A 21,785-nucleotide genomic window follows, 5' to 3' on the forward strand; every position below is an offset into this window, starting at 1 on the left:
CTTATATGTCTGTTACATATAGGCATTATTGATTTAGAGCAGTCAAATACTACTGTGAAAAGCACAGTATTATGAGAAGAGAGAGGTAGAGCAATTGATCTATCTGCCACACCATTATTGATCTCAAGTGGTCCCAAAGTTGACAAGGGAGTTATGACTCTGCATTGACCAATAGACTATTTATAGAACTCTGTTTTATTTTTTATTACCTACAGAGTAGGGCCTTAGAGATTCACTCTCGCCTCCAAGCTGAACTAAAGTCAAGATCCTTTAGCTCTCAGTAGCTTGAACCTCACTCTGATGGGTGAAGAGTTTCAGTTCATTTGGCAACTTTTTGATCTGTGATAGGCAGCTTTCAATCCTTGTGGGTATGCAAGGTGTCCTCATTTATTTGAGCCACATTATTGTCCATGGGTATAATCGAGTAACACATAACTAAAGCCTTTTTTAGGTTTCTCATGCTCTACTTGATCAACACCTCTCTTTAAATGTTAATAAATAGGTATTTGTAACTCTAGAATTTTAATGTCTGGATTATAGAGTGACCTCATGGGACCTTTTACCACTATCACCCAAAACACAGACGACCTATCAGTTACCTAAACCTTTTCCTAGTGTGTCTTTTTCCCATGAATCATGACCTGCTACAGCACCTCATGCTTTGTGCAAAAACCTTACAATCCACTGAAGAACGAGATTTGACTGTACTTGTAAGTTTTGTAAGGAAATTAAAGTGCTGACTTATCATGGCATATTTCTCTTGATCCATTTACCTCTGGAAACACTTTTGTCATGGAATAATTCTCCTTGAAATATTGAATGGAATAAAAATAATGTCATGGTTTTAGGTTTGTGGGCCATGTCAAATTTCTCTGGTTGGCATGGGAAAAGAGAAAACTCTAGATATAGGAGTGCAATCTGTTGACGATGAAGTACAATGCCCTTACTGTTTTATTAGCAACAACTGGAGCTCACTGTCATTAATTCTAGACTGACATCACCAATACTTCTTCACCTGAAGCACATCAGCATTATAGTGAACCCCTTTTCTACAAGTTCGTTCAGCAGAGAGAGAGCTTCCATCCCCAGCAATGAGGAACAGCAACTAAAAAATGTACTTGCCAGAATTTTCTATGGCCTTGATATCAGAATGGTAGTTGCGCAAAGACTCAGATGTAGTCGTAGTGGACCAAAAACTCCTCTCAATTACATTAGTGCAAATCTGGAATAATTCCATTGATTTTTTTAATGTCAGTGGAGTCACTATCCAGGTGCTCAAGTGTAACAGAGTAGAATTTTCCTCACTGTTGGCTATTTTTATGGAAACATGGACAACTGCATAATATCTTTGAGGAGATTAGCTATCTGTATATAAATAGTGTCCCCTAGGATCTTAACATGTTCTGGTTCAACCACTATGTACAAACACATCCTTAAGGTGTCAGCGTGTTTATCTTTGCCATGCTGACTAGATCATTTTCTTTTAATTACCCATAGTATATATGTTTGTATCAACCAATGAATGTAGCCATTGAGCCACCTTTCATGCTTTTACATTTGACCACTCTATGTGGACACTACTGTTTCCGTTAGCTTTGTGTGGCACCATATGCTGTGAACATGGGTATACGTATGTTTACATGAATAAAGAAATATCTTTTAAAGTTCAGTGTGACCACTTTTAGTTTTATAAAGGATTTACTAAATCAGTAAGGAATCTGTTGACCTTTCTTTCACTAAACTTTCAGAGTTGGTTATTCCTTTATGATGCTTTTGGGCCACTAATAAAAATAAATAAATAAAAAGGATGAATGGTTCTGCCAATGAACAGAACAATATTAAGGTTTAGTTGCATTGTCAGTCCATCAACCAATTATGAAAAAGGATGAAGATCTTATCAGTAGAAAGCATAAACAGAATAAAAACTTTAATGTATAAGGATGGAATTTAATGCAGAAGATCATTGTCTTCTATGAAGGAGTTGTTCATAATAAATTCAGAAATTTATGTCCTGCCTATGAGAGCTTCCCCATTATTCACAACTTTTTCCCAAGATGAGCAATCATTCAGTGTAGCTGCATAGATATCTATATATTTGGATATAGTAATGGCCATATTAAAATCATTAGGCATGTGAAGTTCTAAATTGAATGGAGTTACTGCACTTATTATGCTCATCCACTTAGATTACCTAATGTTTTAATTCCATTTGTAAAAGTATCTTTTTTTAATGAACACATTTTTCTATATTTTGTGCTTTCTTTAGGGTGAAGATGGTTTCCCAGGATTTAAAGGTGACATGGGTCTTAAAGGTGACAGAGTAAGTATTTATACAGGAAAATATAGTACTTAGAAATTCTAGCTGTTAGTTTGTGAATATCACTTTAAACTTATTTATAATTAAATGTAACAAGCAGTGTTTTCATTAATTTATTTTTAACCTGCACACATGTAGATTTGGGGCCAGATGCTCACATGCTGGGAATCAGCATTACTCTATTGACTGCAGTGGAGCTCACCAGCCTCAGACTTCATGGTTTTAAGCTAACATTACCAACAGACTAACTGGTTATCCAGGCATCCATATTTTCACACTAATTCCATTCCATGTATAATGTACTAGATTAATCCTGAGGGCCATATTCTGGCTGGTGCAGGGGAAATGGTGTAACCATATTTCACAGGGGGCCTCACCGATCCTCCAAAAGTGGTGTTAATATACACCCCTATCCTGGGTTTAAGTAACCCAATGCCCAACTCCCACAACTCGAATTCTGTTACTAGCACAAAAGCACTAATATTTTTTCCTAATCTTCATTTACATTTGTTTTCAAGTAATTGTTTGTTTCATAAAATAAATCTTAAAATGTCCTGCTATTGCAAACAGTGTATTGGTATGAACATAGGCAGTGGCTCTATATTTATACCATATTGAATTTTAGGGTGAAGTTGGTCCACTGGGTCCAAGAGGAGAAGATGGCCCTGAAGGTCCAAAAGGTCGAGCAGGCCCAACAGGGGACCCAGGTGGTGCTGGGCAGGCTGGTGAAAAGGTTAGTAACCAACAGCTAATGTAAAGAAACATTGCCTCATAATGGAGATCAAACCAGGATCTTCAACTCCAAAGGCTGTTACTGCTGAAAGTAGTTCCTTTAGCTATCTGAAAGCCGTAGGTTATGGCTGCTGACGGCAGCTACTAGAGTGATCTCAGACACTACACAAATAATGAAAATTATTATTTTGTAGCTATCCATAGATATGCATAACACTTCCTGACACATGAGACAGCTAAATCCTGTCCTGAGGAGCTTACAGTCTAATCTAACAAAGACAAATATGATTCAAAGAAAATTTGACACCAGCATGGATGGTGACAGTGCTAGAGAGTAGTTTGGCATTGAAAGGCTACACAGAAGATCTGAAGGAGCAGAAATTGCTTGGTGAATGGGAAAAGATAAATTGTTTTAAAGTATGAGGAGTATCATGACAAAAAACACAAAATCAGGAGTGGCAGAAGGAGAGAAAGGTGCTACTAAAAAGGAAGACTGAACAAAGTGTGGGGCATTAGAACATAATGAAAAACAAGGACTGAGATGTATGGAGCGTATGCAATGCAGAATCCTGAAAATGAGAATAATGATCTTGAACCAGTTTCAGAGTGATAACCATGTTAGTCTGTATCAGAAAAAAGGAGAAGGAGTCCTTGTGGCACCTTATAGACTAACAAATTTATTTGGGCATAAGCTTTCATGGCCTAAAACCCACTTCATCAGATGTATGGAGTGGAAAATACAGTAGGAAGTTATATATATATACACACACACACACAGAGAACACGAAAATATGGGGGTTGCCTTACCAACTCTAACGAGACAAATCAATACAGTGGGCTATTATCAGCAGGAGGAAAAATCACTGGGAGTGGATGGGTCATTACACAAACTAAAAACTATTTTCCCATGCTAAATTTTCCCCCTCACTGTTACTCACACCTTCTTGTCAACTGTTTGAAATGGGCCATCCTGATTACCACTATAAAAAGGCAACCCCCATCTTTTCATGTTCTATCTATCTATCTACCTACTGTATTTTCCTCTCCATGCATCTGATGAAGTGAGTTTTAGCCCACGAAAGCTTATGTCCAAATAACTTTGTTAGTCTATAAGGTGCCACAAGTACTCCTCGATCTTGAACCCAATACAGAAAGAGAGAGGAAGCTGGAAAAGGGAGTCAAAGGCATGGTATGTAAAAGGTCAGAGTGCCATTTCAGTGCAGTGTTTTTGGTAGCCTGGGCCAGAAGAGAGGTAAGAAATAGGAGACAAAAAATAAGGGAACTTGTGGTAGAAAAGAAGTAGGGGGATGAGAATATAGGATGGAATCAGGAGGTGCAGTGTTTTAATCAGAGCTCTGCAGCACACAAATTGTTTCACAGAGGATTGTGAGATTTCAAACACTGGCTTCATTCTGAATTGGAACAAACCCCAAAATTTTAGAATTCTCCACAAAAGAAAAATCTCATTTCATTCATTCCATATCCAATTGGTTGTGTTTCATTTTGACAAAATCAAAATATTATGTTTTGATTCTAACTTATATACACACACACACACACACACAGAGAGACGGCTCAAGGCACCAGCGTTCCAAGTATTAGAAAGGGGAGGCAGAGTTTCCACGGTGGCAGCAATTCGGCGGCAGCCCCTCTGTCCCGCTGGCCATGGCAGCAATTCAGTGGCAGCTTCTCCCTTTTGCCGTCCACGACGGCAATTTTTTTTCACTGCTTGGGGGGCGGCAAAAACTGTAGAGCCGGCCCTGTATATATACACACAATATCACACACAATATCAAAATGAAAAGCCCTTTCAAAAACAAAAATCTAAATGTTTTGTTAAAAAAATATCAAAATGGGTCATTTCAACACTGTTAGAACTTATCCCCCCCCCCCACACAACTTTTTTTTCTGAAAATTAAATTTTGGCAAAATCAACACAATTTTGTGAAGTGTTTCCATTGACAGAACTGCATTTTCTGATGGAAAATTGTTTCAGCAAAGTTTTTCTGACCCACGCTAATTTTAATCCTGGCTGTACCTCAGTATAGCCTTATGAAAGTCATATCACTTTTCTGTATCAGTTTTTCTATCTTTAAAATGGAAGTAATGGTACTTAACCCTGAAACCTCATGGGGCCGATGTGAGGATTAGATTAATAGGGCCCTTTGAGATCATCTAGTCTGTTCCTCCTGTATAACATTGTCCATAGAACTTCCCCAAAATAATTCCTAGAACGTATCTTCTGGAAAAACATCCAATCTTAAAAATTGTCAGAAATGCAGGATCCACCATAACCATTGGTAAATTGTTCCAATGGTTAATTACCCTTATGGTTGAAAATGTATGCTTTATTTCCAGTCTGAATTTATCTAGATTCAACTTCCAGCCTTTGGATCATCTTTTTCTGCTAGATTGAAGGGCCCATTATTAAATATTTGTTCCCCATGTAGATACTTATAGACTGTAATCAAGGCCCCTTAATCTTCTCTTTCTTAAATTAAATAGATTGAGCTCCTTGCATCTATCACTATAACACATTTTCTAATCCTTTAATTATTCTTCTTTGAACCCACTCCAATTTACCAAAATCCTTCTTGAATTGTGGGCACCAGAACTGGACTCAGTATTTCAGCAGCAGTTGCCAATACAGAGGTAAAATAACCTCTCTACTCCTACTTGTGATTCCACTGTTTATGCATCCCAGGGTCACATTAGCTCTTTTGGCCACAGCATTGCATTAGAAGCTCATGTTTATCCACCATGACCCCCACATCTTTTTCAACATCACTGCTTCCCAGGATAGAACTCCCCCCCCCATCCTCTAAGTATGGCCTACATTCTTTGTTCATAGATGTTTACATTGATATTTATCTATATTAAAATGCATGTTGTTTGCTTGCTCCCAGTTTACCAAGTGATCCAGACAGTTCTGAATCAGTGACTTGTCATACTCATTATTTACAATTCTCCCATTTTTGTGACATCTGCATACTTTATCAGTGATGGTTTTATGTTTTCTTCCAGATCATTGACAAAAATGTTAAATAGCATAGGGCCAAGACCTGATCTCTGCGGGTGTCTGCAGGAAACTCACCAGCTTAATGACCATTACCCATTTATAATTACATTTTGAAACCTATTACTTAGCCAGTTTTTAATCCATTTAATATGTGCAGTATTAATTTTATATTGTTCTATTTCTTTTAATCTGAATGTTGTATGGTACCAAGTCAAACAACTTACAGAAGTCTTAAGTATATTATAATATCACTATTACCTTTATCAACCAAACTTGTAATGTCATAAAAAATTGAAGCTAGTTTGATAGGATCTATTTTCTATAACTCATTTTGACTTATATTAATTACCTTATCCTCCTTTAATTCTTTACTAATCAATCCTGTATCCTATGTTCCATTAGTTTTCCTAGTATTGCTGCCAGGTTGGCACTCCTAAAATTACCCACATCATCCCATTTCCCCTTTTTTAAAACTTGGCACAACAATTGCTTTCTTCTAGAACTTTCCCAGTGCTCCAAGACTTATTGAAAATCAACAGTAATAGTCAAGCAAGCTCCTCAGCCAGCTCTTTTAAAATTCTTGATGCAAGTTACCTGGACCTGCTGATTTAAAAATGTCTAGCTTTAATAACTGCTGTTTAACATCCTCCACAGATACTTTTGGAATAGAAAGAGTGTTATAATCATCATATGATGAGACTATATTGTCTGGTTTTGATCCAGATATTAAACAGAAATATTTATTGAATACTTCTGTTTTTTTCTGAATTACTATTGATAATTCTACCATTTCCATTCAGTAATGGACCTATACCATTGTCAGGATTCTTTTGTTCCTAATATATTTTTTTAAACTCCTTATTTACCTTAACTCTGCTGCCCATAGATTTTTTTTTTGTGTCTCTTTGCTTCCGTTATCATTTTCTACAATTCTTAACTTCTGATTTATACTTATTAATATAAGCTTTCACTTTCTTCCATTTGTTATTATTTTTATAGCTATCGTTGCTTCCCCTCTGAACCTGGTTAGTTTTTTTTTAAACCAGGACAGCCTTCTTCCTTGATTGAGGCTTTTTGAGGGGAGCAAATAGTAAGGCGTTCTTAAATTATTACAATTTATCATTCAATTTATCTGATTAAATTCCTCCTCGGAGCTGATCTGGCTTGTGTGTGTGTGTGTGTGAGAGAGTGAGAGAGATCTGGGCTTTATTCTCTTGCACATTATAAATGTGATCATGTCATGATTACTTGTATCTAAGTCAGGGATCTGCAACCTTTGGAACGTGGCCTGTCAGGGAAATCCGCTGCCAGGCCAGGGCAGTCTGTTTATCTGCGGTGCCCACAGGTTCCCAGATCACAGCTCCCACTGGCCCTGATTCGCTGTTCCAGGTCAATGGGGGCTGTGGGAAGCGGCAGCCAGCACATCCCTCGGCCCGCGTCGCTTCTCGCAGCCCCCATTAGCTTGGAACGGCGAATCGCGGACAGTGGGAGCTGTGATTGGCCGAACCTGTGGACACTGCAGGTAAACAAACCGACCCGCCAGCGGATTTCCCTGACAGGCCACGTTCCAAAGGTTGCCTATCCCTGATCTAAGTTATCATTAAATTTCCTTTCTGTGATAAGTTCCTCTTCATCTTTTAGGACAAAAGGTCTAATAAAAATAATAAAGTCTGTTTTGTATTTAAACGTATACAGGACTATATAGATGCTCAGTATTAAGAGAGATGACCAGGATCATGGACTAGAGTTTCAGCAGAAGGAACTAAAAAGGAAGGAACATATTTTAGCGATAGTAGAGATAGAAAGAAATACTCTTTCATTATAAGTTGCTTCTTGTCATAAACATAACATTACTGTTCATAATGATTTATTTACATGGCATACTAGTTCAGGAAAGGTTATATTTAAGACTTGATACTGGAATCATTCATAAACGGTCATCAAATAACTTATCTTAAGAGTCAGTTCACTCATTCCAAGAAGAGTTCTTTTCAGTTTTATTTAACTATTGGGAGCTATTTATGAATTAATGTTCCCCAAAATGTTGCAAAATACCCTGCCAGCTGATAACAAGGTCATGAATCAAAGAACGTATAACAAAAGAAGGCTAGAACTATTATCCTGGATGAATGGAAGCACAATTCAGATTAGAATATCACTTTGTATTGAGTTGTAACTGGATCAGCGAACAAGTTCTATTAAAACAAGAATTGAAAGGAACTTTTTCCCAAACCATAACTGACTCTTTAGTTAGCTTCTTTTATAGCATTTCTGAATGCTGAATTTTCTGTTTTCAGCCAGGATTGAGAGTACTGAAATACCATAAAAAAGGCTATTCCTACACCATATCTGACCTGCCAAAAACATTAAAATGTTAGGATTCTCATGGGAAAGTGTATTGGTGTCATGAGATTTACAAATGAATGTACGGTTTAAAGAGATTTTCAGTATAGCCAACTCCAAACATTCCAAATATGAGTAAAAAATCATGAGATGGGGTAAAAACTCATAAGATTTTAAAATATTAACAAATTTAGGGTTCTGTTAATTTGCATTCTGGTTTTTGACCCTTAAGGGTTCATTTTTTTCCAATTTTACTCTACAAAGCCTAGCAAGTTACTCACCCCTCCCCCACATTGAAAGATGAGATTTTTTTCACAATCCTCTTGACTTCAGGAGCTGGAGCGTTAAGAAAAATACCAAATACCAGGAGACTTGTGACAGAATTTTAAGAGTTAGCAGCACTGTTGGCTTAGTTTAGATGAGCCTCTGAAATATATTTGATCCAGATTATTCCCATTTGTATGGATACTAACTCCTTAAATTCCATATCCTGAGTCAAATGTCCAGCCTGAATGCTGGGCCAATATGTGATGGATTGGGGGAGAGTGCTCATTGCTGTCCATGACATGAGCTGGCTGCAGAATTGCTCTGTGAAGGCTTCTGCAGTCTAATGGTTGTAATAGTCTCTGTGACCCTAACATCTTCCCACACCAACATGAGGGTGGGAGAAAGGGAAGATCCATGTAATAGCAGCAATCCATGCCCTGTCCTCTGCCACACACTGGGAGGTCTCCACCATGCAGAAGGTGCCCAACCTGGTCCAACCCCCAACATCCTGAAGACCACTTTGGTCCTTCTGTGTTCCCCACTTTCATGTGGCCCTGCTGCCAGGGAACCCTCCACACCCCAGGAGGAAGGGGCTGAATTTGCTCAAATAACAATGCCAGTGTGGAGCATACTGAAGAAAGAGCAAATGGGCAGAGAGGATCTTGTCACCAAAAAGACTCCAAATAGTCAGCTTAGTCCTGGCTCCCATTGAAATCAGCAGAAAGACTCCCACTGAATTTATCAGGGTGTGAAACAATGTCACGCTGTGAAACTTTTCTTTTAGGGGATGCTACCTTAAGTAGTTCTAATGCATTCAACTGACTTTGATGTGGAATATAACTGTCAGCATGGTTATCTTTATAAATGGCTGAATTCTTCTTTAATAATATCTCCTGCCAGGCACAAACAAGCTTTCATGAACATGAGTTATATTCTGCATCTCTATTCATCTGCTTTATTTTTTTAAGCACACACATTTATTTTGTCAAATGCCACTTTTCAGGCAAGAGCTCCCCTGTATCTCTTTTCTAGCATCCCAGATTATTGCTGGAGTCCAAGATTATGTTTCATTCTCACATCTTTTCTGTAGAGACCACTTCAAAATTGTGATGGCCTGGAATACTGTAGAGTGTTTACAATACCCATATTCTTCTCTAGTGGCTCTGGCTCTTAGAGAGCAAAACAACTTTTCCTTTTTTTGAAAATGACAAATTAGCACACATTCTTTGTTTCATCACCTAAGACTATGGAGTGGGACCTACACTATGAAATCTGGACACAGCAGCATTCTCTCCTTCCACCTTCAGGCAGTAGAATTAGTAGCATCAATAGCATCAATCTACTCAGCCTATTTTCCTGTCTGATGCTGGGAAGACAGCCAGCTTTCTCAAAACACACCACATATTATGTGATATTGGATTATTCTTGGGGTATGATTTTCAATGATGTTTTCTGATATAGTTTAGAACTCTTCAAGACAACCTGTGGTGCTTGATCTTCAAATATCCATTGGCTTTCATGGAGATTATAGATAAACAAAACACATTAGCCAACATGTGGTGCAACATGAAAAGCACTGTTATGGGAATTGCCTTTTGTGTTAAAGGGTGTGTTAATGTTTTGTTGCCACCATCACTACATTACAGTGTTGAAAGAGTGTTTGGGTGAAATCTTGGGTTCATTGCCGTCTACGGCAAAACGTCATCCATTTCAGCAAGATTAGGATTTCATTCTTGGAACTGAGGTTTTGGAAACAAAGCCAATTGACCACTTCTCAGGAGGGAAATAGGTGAAGTATGAAGATGAATGTAATAAAATATTTGATTGTATATGTTATGGAAGGAAACAAACTTTGTATAAAGTTATGACTAAACTATTAAGAACTACTAGAAACATTTTTTTTTAATTTCAGGGTAAACTTGGGGTTCCAGGACTGCCAGGATATCCAGGAAGACAAGGTCCAAAGGTAAATGAGTTAGTTTTATTTATGGCACTCAAGAGTGGGTTTGCTGTGTACAAATGAACCACAACGGCAGCTGTTCTATTAGTTATATATTTAAGGAAGGAGGACATGTGATGGGATGTTAGATGGGGTGGGATCTGAGTTACTACAGAGAATTCTTTCCTGGGTATCTGGCTGGTGAATCTTGCCCACATGCTCAGGGTTCAGCTGATCGCCATATTTGAGGTCAGGAAGGAATTTTCCTCCAGGGCAGATTGGAAGAGGCCCTGGGGTTTTTTTGCCTTCCTTTGTAGCATGGGGCATGGGTCACATGCTGGAAGATTCTCTGCACCTTGAAGTCTTTAAACCATGATTTGAGGACTTCAGTAGCTCAGACACAGGTGAGAGGTTTATTGCAGGAGTGGGTGTGTGAGATTCTGTGGCCTGCATTGTGCAGGAGGTCAGACTAGATGATCATAATGTTCCCTTCTGACCTTAATATCTATGAGTCTATGAGCATCCAAACCCTGAGTTGTTTCTCACTCTGTTTTTCCTGACCATGATGATTTAATTTATGTCAAAAAATGTGTTAGGTCCATTGCAGTTGTTCATTTTAGACCACTACTTCCCCTTCCCTCAACTATACAACTTTTAAGCCCCTGCCAATCTTACTTGCATTATATACCTGTGCCAGCAATATACTATTATACACATCATGGACTAGTGAAAAAGAGCCAACTGCTGATACTCCTGCCTCTTTAAGACTTAAAGCCATATGTTGCCCCCAGAACTCAAGCTGATGTCCATGGGAATTTGCAATATGGTCTGAGGACCCAGATATAGACCTTAGACTGTCACTGCTATGTTTTTGCCATCTTCTACTAACTACAGAAAGAGCCGTCTTAACATCTCCAACACACTTCCAAGTGTGTGACCATGAAAGATAGGAGATGGACTCTTACAATATTGTCTTTCACAGTTTTCTCCATATTTTTCCTTTGCTTGTGTTAAGAGGGTGACTGATGTCTGTTGCTTGACATTCATATAACCAGAATGCTTAGCTTTGTTCTTTGTCCTGTGTTAGTCCCCTACCTTCTGTCCACAATTCCCTATTTTGTTTGTTTTTTTTGCAGTTGTCCCTCCTTCAAGTATCATTTTGACTCTGTTGTCCCTAGAAAATATCTGTGTTAGCTGGTTCTGTTTCTAAATTATTTATAAAGACTTAATAATGGTAAATTACATTTTAAAAGGATCAGTTTAATGTAGTTTTGAGAAGTGGCTCAGTGTAGATTAAGCAACTGCTAGAAAGACCTATTAAAAATAATTTTGGGGGGAACGTTAAAAATGTTAGGGACATTTCCTGTTGTCTGTGAAAGTCCCTCTCTACATCTTACCTTCAGAGTGTGTCAAAGATGAGCCCAGCTAAGAATGCATAGTACAATAAATGAAAAACTCTTACCCCTTTAGCAGGACTGAATGTCATCTCAATAAAATATTGAGCTTTCCTCTAGTCCAGTTGTTCTCAAACTTATTTGATCAGCCCCCCTTTTTTGTGTCTGTAGCAGTTTACCCCCTCACTACCACCACCTCCACCACCCACAAGTACATATATCACCACCCATGGTCCTTCTATATGAGCCTCAACCACCTGGGATTGACAGCCAGAGCTCTTTAAAAAAAAAAAAAAGCACACAACTCAGGCCTCCCGTGACACATTCCCACGCCTCCCTTGGGAGATCCACCCCACAGTTTGAAAACCGCTGCTCTAGTCTAAATTCTGGGATCTATTCTTACTTCCAAATTTGAACTGGTGATTTTGGACAGAGATAATACTTTCTGGATAACTAACTGAAATATTTTTTTTATATCTGTAGCCTACAATTTGGCCCTATATTTCTGCTAAGTAACCTCTCTTAAGAGTATTTATTCACTGAATACTCTGTGTGAATGAAATAGACCCTAGCAGTCTAAGGAAAGTGTTTCTCAAGGTGAATACTCTTGATAAAGAGATCCTTTCTTGCTTCTGCCTTTTAACCTAAATGTCAGAGATTTCAGTGTTCTTTTTTGTTCTCTTTTGACATGTCTAAGATCAAAGAGGTTTTACATTATTCAGTATTAAGAACAAAAAAGACGAACACTTCAAAGAAAATTGGTGGATATTTTCCAATATAGATGTCACTGGGAATTTCGTTAAGTTAAATTAAGTTAAGTTAAAACTGAAATTAATTCAAACTATACTCACTGTTGGCTATTCCATGAAGTTTAGGCAACCAGATTAGAAAGGGTTTTGACTGCTACAATGCATCAAGTCACTCAGGGCCTGTTGTTTGGCCACCCTTACTCATGTTCGGTAGCATGTTTTTCTACCCACAGTCCTGTTGAAATCAACATTGAAAAGGTTGACAGAATCAAAGGTGCATATAATCTATAATGGTTGTCTAAAGGAAATAAGAAGTCCTGCCCCAATAGTCAGTAGCTGGTTCAAGGTGACTTTTTTCTGCCACTTATTTGCCTTGTATGAATTTGCTTCTGTGTGCTGTTCTTAGGCACAGGCACCATTATAAGATAATTTCACTATATTTTTCTCAAATCTAGTCCTCATCAGCTTGATTGCAGGAAGTTCTGAGAATACTGTATATATTAAATATTTATAGCTAAGCCTTTCATACTAATGTCTGAACAGTTTTTCTCTCTGGTACTATAACACACAGTTTTAAGGACACACTTGGGGCCTCGTACCAAATTAGACTTTCTTTAGCTTTTATACACTGAATCACAACTGGTGAAAACAATTCAAACAAGAAATTCCTTCTTTCTCTGTTCATGTAAAATCATCAGCACTGGGGCGGCCTGACCCCCCAAAGACAACTTAGTGGATAAATGGAACGCCTTGTTATAAATAAGGTATATTAAAAGGAAACCATAAAGAACTTAAACAAAACCAGAAAAGAATTTTAGTTGATGCTATAAAGAAAATGGAGAAGTTATTTCTTACAGTCTGGCCATTTACATTGTAGCTAGCTGTTTACCTGTTGCTAAACCAATAATAAAAAAAAAAAACACTTATGTTGTGCATACAAAGATGGATGAGTTATCGCAGCAGGGAACTGAGCGGAATATGGCCAGTACTACCCTATGACAGGCCAAACCAAACCTGTGATTTTTAATCTCCTGTAACTTGAAAGTAAGTTGTGTCAAGTCAATGGTCTTTTCTAACCCCAGGTCATCTCCTTAGCAAATCAGTGCACTGGCAGCTGACAAGCCAGCACTATCCTTCAGAATGGTATGACAGAAGTAGAAAGGGTAAAGGATTACATTGAGTGGGGAGAAAGGAATAATTCCTGGAAACAGCTGTATTTGTTGACTCATGTCAGTTCTCCTTGTAACCATTTTGTTGTGGTGGAGGGAATGGTGACATTTATAGCTCATTAGCTAAGTTTAACAAATATTTTCCTGATGGTCAGCACATTTTCTAAGTTCTCTCTGTAAACCGTAGAATATTAGGTTCTTCCTTCACAGTGAACTCTTCATAGGGCCAGGGTTAATGGTTAATTACTGTGAGCATCCATTAGCTTGTCTAAATTTCATGCACCACAAGAGCGTATAACCTCCAAATTTGTTATGTGTACACTGTTTCATAGAGTAACTGCATGTGAGTGTCCAATGGCCACCTTTTTATGAATAAAGTGAGGAAGTTTGTCAACGTTTATCATAACACTGGAACAGAAGTATCATTTTCATTTGAAAGATAAGAGGGGGGCATCACTTAGCAAGAAGCTCTTTTGAGAAGCTCTTGTTCCCTTGAAAAATATCCCTGCTGATCAGGGTTGATAAAGGTATGGTCTCCATGTAAGTGAAAAGCATGACTGGTTATCTCATCAAAAGTATTTCTTCTGACTAGGAAACTCAGGGCTTTTTACTAACTGCACACTGTCTAATCCTGGCAGAGACCCACCAGTGTTAAAGTTGATCTGAGAGTTTGTTGGGGTGTTATATATATTTTAATATAGATGTGAGTGTCTGAAAATATATGAGAGAGGAGGTGTAGGACCTATTCATAATAAATAGTAGGACCTATTCTTAAAATAAATACATATATACAACTGCTATTGAAGTCAGAAGGCATGGTGGGCTTTGTGAGGGTGAGATGGGGAAAAGGTGTGGGTAGGGTTTAGCAAGCAGTATCATCCCAGATTCAAGACTCTTTCCTGAAGCCCAAGTTATGTTCTAGGCTCTATGCAATCCCACTGCATAGCCACACAGACCATCAGTGCTGGGTTATATAGACCTCTGTAAAGAGAATTCTGCTAAAACAGATGTTTTCTACTGAGTTACCTAACTTGAACAGAACTGGAGTTTTTAATGTTAGTCATAATGTGTCTCTGAAATGTGAATGTGAACACACAGTAACAGCCACTTGAAAACAAAAGTGCAAATCAGCCCTCTTAAATAGCTGACCAGAAGAGCAATAAGGCCCACAAGAATGCTCTGTGCGACACTGATACTTCATTAAGAAAAGAATTTTAGTTCTGCCACTCTGATTCAGCAGAGGCAAGTTCCCAAGATTCATTTCTCTTGGTCATGATTTAATAAAATCATTTCTAGTGGTGGTTAATGAACTTTTCTTTCCGACTGTTAACTAAAATTGGAAAAAAATTGTCAAACAGTTTCTTATTGATGTTCATGAAAAATAATGTTGTGACATATGTTGATGTTTTTAATGCATTCAGGACTTGAGGCGTTATGGTAAGTTAATTTTTAGATATTCACCAGAGCTGACAGCTTTAAAAACTATTTCCATTGATCTAATTGTAATGTATGTTTTGCATCAATTTGGTGATGTGTTTTAATTCTAGATTAAGTACCGGATGTATGGTGGTGGTGTGACAGATATTTGATGATATTTGCATCCATTTCTCATACAGGGCTCCACTGGTTTTCCAGGATTCCCAGGTGCCAATGGAGAGAAAGGTGCAAGGGTATGATATACTTTTTTAAAAAAACACAATGCTTAATTAGCCTGTGGAACTCTCTGCTAAAATATATAAAGACAAGAAGCTTCAAGAGAACATTGAGGTATTATAGCATTGGGCCTTTATCTGGATAAGACTGAACATCCAAAGATATATTAAATAGTATCAAACTGCATGAGACATAAATCCTCATGCTTCAGGGCATTAACGCAACCACTCAGTATTTGGGATAGAAAGAAGTTCTCTCACCAGGTAGCTTATTCAATAATTGTCCATTAGGGAGTGTTTTTCATCTTCTTCTGAAATGGCTCATATTGAAAGTGGACTAGCTAGATCACTGGCAAGGACTATTTTCCTATCTTGTGAATTATCTAAATACCATGCAATTTAACTTGGATTTTCTATGCATTCTGATTCATCAGACTATAGCAAGCAGGATGAAGAACATATATTTATCAAGTGGAAGTAAAATGTCAGCTTTTGCTGCTTTGTTTATTTGAAGCACATGGGGAGAAGCTAATATGCAGCATCTCCAACCACAATAAAAAAAAAAAGGGGGGGGGGCATTAAAAAGAAGGTCACTGCACTGCTGCCTGTAAAGCTCAACTAGATGTGGCTGATCGTGTTGTTAGAAAGCTGATAAAATTATCAGAAGTGAAAGGATGACTTGGAACTCATAGATGACAACTCAGTGTGACGTTAAGTCAGATTGAAGTAAGGTATATGATTACTGTGCCTACCAATCAATTTTATTTAGCAGCAAGGAATCAAAAGCACAGATTCACCACTTTAAATATTACATTTTTGAGAAATAATTGTATTTTGAGTTTGCTTTTTTTTTTAAGAATGGTTTTAGCCGAGCTGAAGGCAGTTCTTTTTTTTACAGAGACCAACAAGGAATGTTAAAACAAACAAACAAACAAAAAAAACCCAACCATTCAGACCCTATTTTTTGGATAAAGCAGTATTAAAAATCATTGTTCTGAACCATCAATCAGGAGGCTAAATTAGGAAACCTGAAGCTGCAACATGCATAAGAACACACTTTAAAATATGAAAATATAAAGTTATTAGATGTCAAGAAAAGCCTCAATTCAGCCAGGCATTTAACCACGGACTTCTGAATTGGGCCAGCGTAACTGGCTTTTATCTGTTACAGGTAGTATCAAGAGTAGTATAGTCTAAAGACCTAACCATGGATCAGGAATCTATTGTGGTAAACACAGTACACAGAATGAAAAGACAGTCCCTGCCTCCAAGAGTATGTCTACCAAGCAACTAGACACCCGTGGCTGTCCTGTGCCAGCTGACTCAGGCTTGTGAGGTCCAGGCTGCAGGGCTATTTCACCGCTGTGTAGACTTCTGAGAATGGGCTGAAGTCTGGGCTCTGGGACCCTCCCACCTCATAGGGTCCCAGATCCTAGGCTCCAGCCCAAGCCCAGAAGTCTACACAGCAGTGAAACAGCCCGGTAGCCCAAGTCCCACAAGCGTGAGTCAGCTGGCCTGGACCAGACGTGGGGTTTTTCTTTCCTGTGTAGACATACCCAAAGAGCTTACAACCTGAGTAATATTATAGTACTAAAATAGTATTCTCTTGTGTGATGACAAAACAGTGAGAATATGCATGTAATTCTTTTTAAAATGAGAACTTCATATGAAGATCCCATTTCCACTGGTTAGATTTTAACATGTAACAGTCACTGTGTTTCTTTTTTCTATCAGGAGAATATGGCTCCTTGAATTAAAAGCTTCTTCACATTAGAATCCATTACAATCCTAGCGTAAAGTCCACCTCAGGAAAGGGATCTATAGATTCTCCATATGAAAGACATATTGGAGCTACATATTAAGGGCAAAGATGCTGGCTCTGTGCAAGAGCTATGCAGTATGGTCCCTGCTCCTTCCTACAAAGCAATTTCCCTTCTTAGCCAGTGGAGCTGTCCAGAGGGAGTGTGATGTACCATCTCCCGGGATGGTGCAGTGGGCTTGCTGCAAGGGAGCTCCAAGGAGAAATTCTGGCTGATCCAGAATCGCTCTCAGGGACTCCATTGGCTGTGAATGGGCCATGCAGCAACATTAATGGGCTCTGGTGCCAAGGGCAGAATCTAGCCCTAACACGTAGAAGCTAATGAATAAAGCTGCATGCACAGTGATTTCAGCAAGATGGTCAATTTTAGTAAAAACCTGTTTCTTTAAATTAAAATGCATAGCAGATAAGATATAAAAGAACATTTAGTCCTAGGAGAGCTGCACATTGCCTTGTAGCAACAGCAAAACTTTCATTCCCAGTCAAATGCCACATGCTAAGATGATTTATTTGAACTTTCATTGGCAGGGTTTACATGGCAAACCAGGTCCCAGGGGACAGCGAGGGCCAACGGTATGTATTTTATTTTGTTTGTTTAAAACCATTACTTGCATTCCCTTAGTGATTGCCACCTCTGTGATGTTTTACACCTACTGTAAAAATGCATGACTGACTCTGACACACTGTCCTGTATGACCATCATCATTTGTATCTGTATCTCAAATTCACAGGGTCCACGGGGATCAAGAGGCCCACGAGGTCCCACAGGAAAACCAGGCCCTAAGGTAATTGTCAGATGCTATTTGCTGCAAAACTATTTCTCAAAGAAAATTAGGCTTCACCTTTGAACAAATTGTTCTTATTTTCTAGGGCACTGCAGGCAGTGATGGCCCTCCCGGCCCACCAGGTGAAAGGGTAGGTCTGGAATAGCTTTTTCTCCTCATTTTATTTCCTGCATCTCTTTTTTTGCTCTCTTTCTCCTCTCTCCCCGCTTTCTTATGTCTTTGCACTTCTCTGGCTAGGATGTGAAGCAATTGCACTGTCATATTGTACCTCAAGGGTGGACTTCCTTACAGTGCTCTCCTTCCTGCTCAGCTAGAAGCAGGAAGCCTTGAAGTCTTGCTTTTTCTCTCAGACACCCAGTTTGGCATACCTAAGAAATTGGGATTATTGGGATGAGGTTGGGATCGCCATCCAGACTTTTGGGTGCATATCCAAACAAACCAAATTACATTTCTCAGCTTTATGAGATTCTCACTATTAATAAAAATGCCCTGTTCAGCAGAGTTGCTGTTAGAAGATGGGTTTTTTAAAGTACTCAATGCCTCTAAAAGCTAATATATTGACACCAGCTGATTCTTTTGTCCTAATCACCTAATCACACGCTTGAGAACTCCTGCTGCTGGGTAAAATAGAATCCACCGCATGATATTAAATTTGAATCAATACACAATCAAATAGAGTCTATAAACTATACAGTAGCACATAGAAAAAATATAAAATGGATTTGTAATCACAGAACAAGCAATTTAACTCCTACAGATAAGTGAATCTTCCCTTTAACTGGGTTACTTGGTGAGGCTAAAGTTTGGATGACTACATTTTGTTTCATCTCAATTTTCACGCAACCATATTTGTGGCTTATTTTTACACAGCCATATAGAGCACATGAATGGTATCCTTTAAAAAACAAAACAAAACCAACAGCTGAGTTCCCAGTTGAGATTACTTTTCCCTTTTGACCTCAAGAATGTTTGATTCCAGTGTATTCAAGCTGTAGTTTCTTAAGCAACCTTTGTCCCATGTTATGAGAAGCCACATCATCTGCTACAGTATTTCCATGTTCAAGATTGATACCTGAATGCACTAACAGTTGCAGAGCAACAACAAACAAACTTTGCTGGGAATGTGTGAGAAGTCTGAAAAGCTGTAATGGCCAACAATGCCTGCAAAGTTAAAGATTGGAGACCAAGGGAGGATGATAGAAATAGTATCAGGAGACGGTAGAAGTGTGTTTTGTTTAGAATCTGTTTTATAGACATCTCAAGCTCTCACAGTTTAAGTGTCTGCAGGAACCAACATTGAACCAAATATAGTGAATGTTCCCTAATAATTGCAAACAGAATATGTCAGTTTTTAATCAACATCTCCTCCTACAATGGAATGTGCATGCCTGTATATGTCTATGAAAGTTAAAAGTCAAATCTCTGCTCACAAAAAGTATGCCAACACTTCTGGTGGAAAACCATTCAACATATGCAGAAAATTGCATTACAGCTACATGTAAAATATAGGTTCTATTTAAGAAGACTTTCATTGATTTCCTGTGATTTTTCATTAACTGAAAATCACTGAAGTAGAATCTCACCCAGAGTGAGATTCTACTCCAGGGATTTTCAGTTAATGAAAAATCACAGGAAATCACAGACTGCAGCTGAGCTGCTAGCAGAGCTGAAGGATGGTAACTGGAGTAGGGGTAAGACAGAGCAGGAGGTGAGGTTTGGAGTGACAGTTGGGGACCCGGAGATGGTGGTGATGGAGGAGGCAGGGAGCCGCTGGGTGTCAGGTGAAAGGTAGGGAGCTGAGTGGAACAGGGGTAGGTGAGGAATGAACCACAGTGGAGAGGCAGAGAGAAGAGGTGGGTGAAGTGGGAAGTGTGTGGGAGTTAGGGGTGTGGAACACGTGGAGTGGGAATCTGGGGTGGAGAGAGGATTGATTGGAGTAGGGGGGGAATGTTGAGTGGGAGTAGCAGGCCAAACTATAGATCTCTCCACATCATGGAGCCTGGAGAAAAGCTGCAGAGAGCTGGAAAGCAGAGCTCCAGAAGGAACTGGAAGGCAGAGTCAAGGGGAGTGGAGTTAGGAAGCAGTGTTGTAGGGAGTGGGCAAGAAGGTAGAAGACAATGGGCACATCTGAGGGGAAGCAGAAAAAGCGTCAATGGAGAGGAATGGAGTAGCTGAAAGGTATAATGTGTCACAGGAGCACACAAGCCTTTCATCTGAGAGTGGCCGTTGTGTACTTTGGCCATGTGCTCTAAAATGAGGCATATGACAGAGGGGAGAGTTAGCCAAAAAAGAGAGGAACTTTAAAAGACCATTTCTGACTGGCTAGAAATATTTCAGCTGCTAGCCGTTTAAATATTAAATATCTGTCCTCTATAGAAAACTTTTAAAAACAAATGACAGAAGGAAATGTACATTTAATAATGTGATATTGGAATTCTAGAGTATTCTTCTCACATACTCCTACTGGCTTGAAATCTGCAACTCATATTGTGAATAAAAAAAATGTAAATGTCTTTTTATTAGAAAGCCTCATGGCTTGAGGATCAAAGGGGAAAAGGGACTTATGGCCAAGAAAGTGCTACTAGTAATAAATAAACCATTGAGTTGTGTTTTTCTAACCATATTCCAGAGAGGGACCAATTTATTTAATGTTTTGGACAGTGGATGAGCCACTTTTAATATTTTTCCTCAAATGTTGCCCTATTTTTGTTAAGAGTTTCTGCTTTGTAAGCTACTCTCCTTGCCCTTTTTGTTTCTGGGTGTGATGCAGACAGTTGAATCAAAGAATGTACCATAGTGAGCATACTTAGGGGTGAGGGTTGGAGTTGCAAGTACAGTTTATAGATACTGTTCTAGAAAATGTGGATAGTGCTATATGTGGATGTTAGGAAAAACTTTTTCACTAGGAGGGTGGTGAAACACTGGAAAGCATTACCTAGGGAGGTGGTGTTATCTCCTTCCTTTGAGGTTTTTAAGGTCAGGCTTGACAAAGCCCTCACTGGGATGATTTAGTTGGGGATTGGTCCTGCTTTAAGCAGGGGGTTGGACTAGATGACCTCTTGAGGTCTCTTCCAGCCCTGATATTCTATGATTATCTTATAAAAATGTATATTTTGAACAGTTTCTGGTAAACCATTTGGTTGAGTTTCATTCACTAATAAATGATAAATCAAGTTTTAAATAGGACTCAGATTCACTTAGGGGCAAATCTTGCCTGCTACTGAACAAACAACCGTTTCCCTCACTCGTACATAACACTTCTCCCACTGCAAGAGAGGCAGCCATAATTTGGCTCAAAGCCTGCATTTCCTGATGTCCCAGTCTGCAATGAATGAGGTTTAAGGAACTCTGAGACAGCCAGGACTTTATCACAGGAGCTGAAAGCTAACATCACCATCCCTTATGAATTATCTTTCTTTTCCAGACTTTTGCTTTAAATTTCTAACATTTTGACACATGATGTCTTAGTAAAACCACACATCATATACCAGGTAGAGCAGGACAAGTCTTGCACTGTATGACTAGGGTACACATTTTTGCTCTGTGACCACAGAAAGTAAGATCTGAATGCTCCTTTTTTTGTTTTTTGTATCGTGTGTG

The 21,785-nt window shown here is 38.8% G+C and overlaps 1 protein-coding gene across 1 annotated transcript in view; it reads left to right on the forward strand.

The window, feature by feature from the left end:
• COL11A1 (collagen type XI alpha 1 chain) overlaps nt 1-21,785 on the forward strand; it is a 233,551-nt gene that overhangs the window by 115,277 nt on the left and 96,489 nt on the right. The window contains exons 29-35 of the mRNA XM_073356872.2: nt 2,267-2,320; nt 2,943-3,050; nt 10,591-10,644; nt 15,546-15,599; nt 17,929-17,973; nt 18,132-18,185; nt 18,271-18,315. Of these exons, the coding sequence (XP_073212973.1) occupies nt 2,267-2,320; nt 2,943-3,050; nt 10,591-10,644; nt 15,546-15,599; nt 17,929-17,973; nt 18,132-18,185; nt 18,271-18,315 (414 nt within the window). The remainder of the gene's footprint in view (nt 1-2,266; nt 2,321-2,942; nt 3,051-10,590; nt 10,645-15,545; nt 15,600-17,928; nt 17,974-18,131; nt 18,186-18,270; nt 18,316-21,785) is intronic.

This window comes from Lepidochelys kempii, chromosome 8 (genome assembly GCF_965140285.1).
Source record: "Lepidochelys kempii isolate rLepKem1 chromosome 8, rLepKem1.hap1, whole genome shotgun sequence".
NCBI classification, from domain to species: domain Eukaryota; kingdom Metazoa; phylum Chordata; order Testudines; family Cheloniidae; genus Lepidochelys; species Lepidochelys kempii.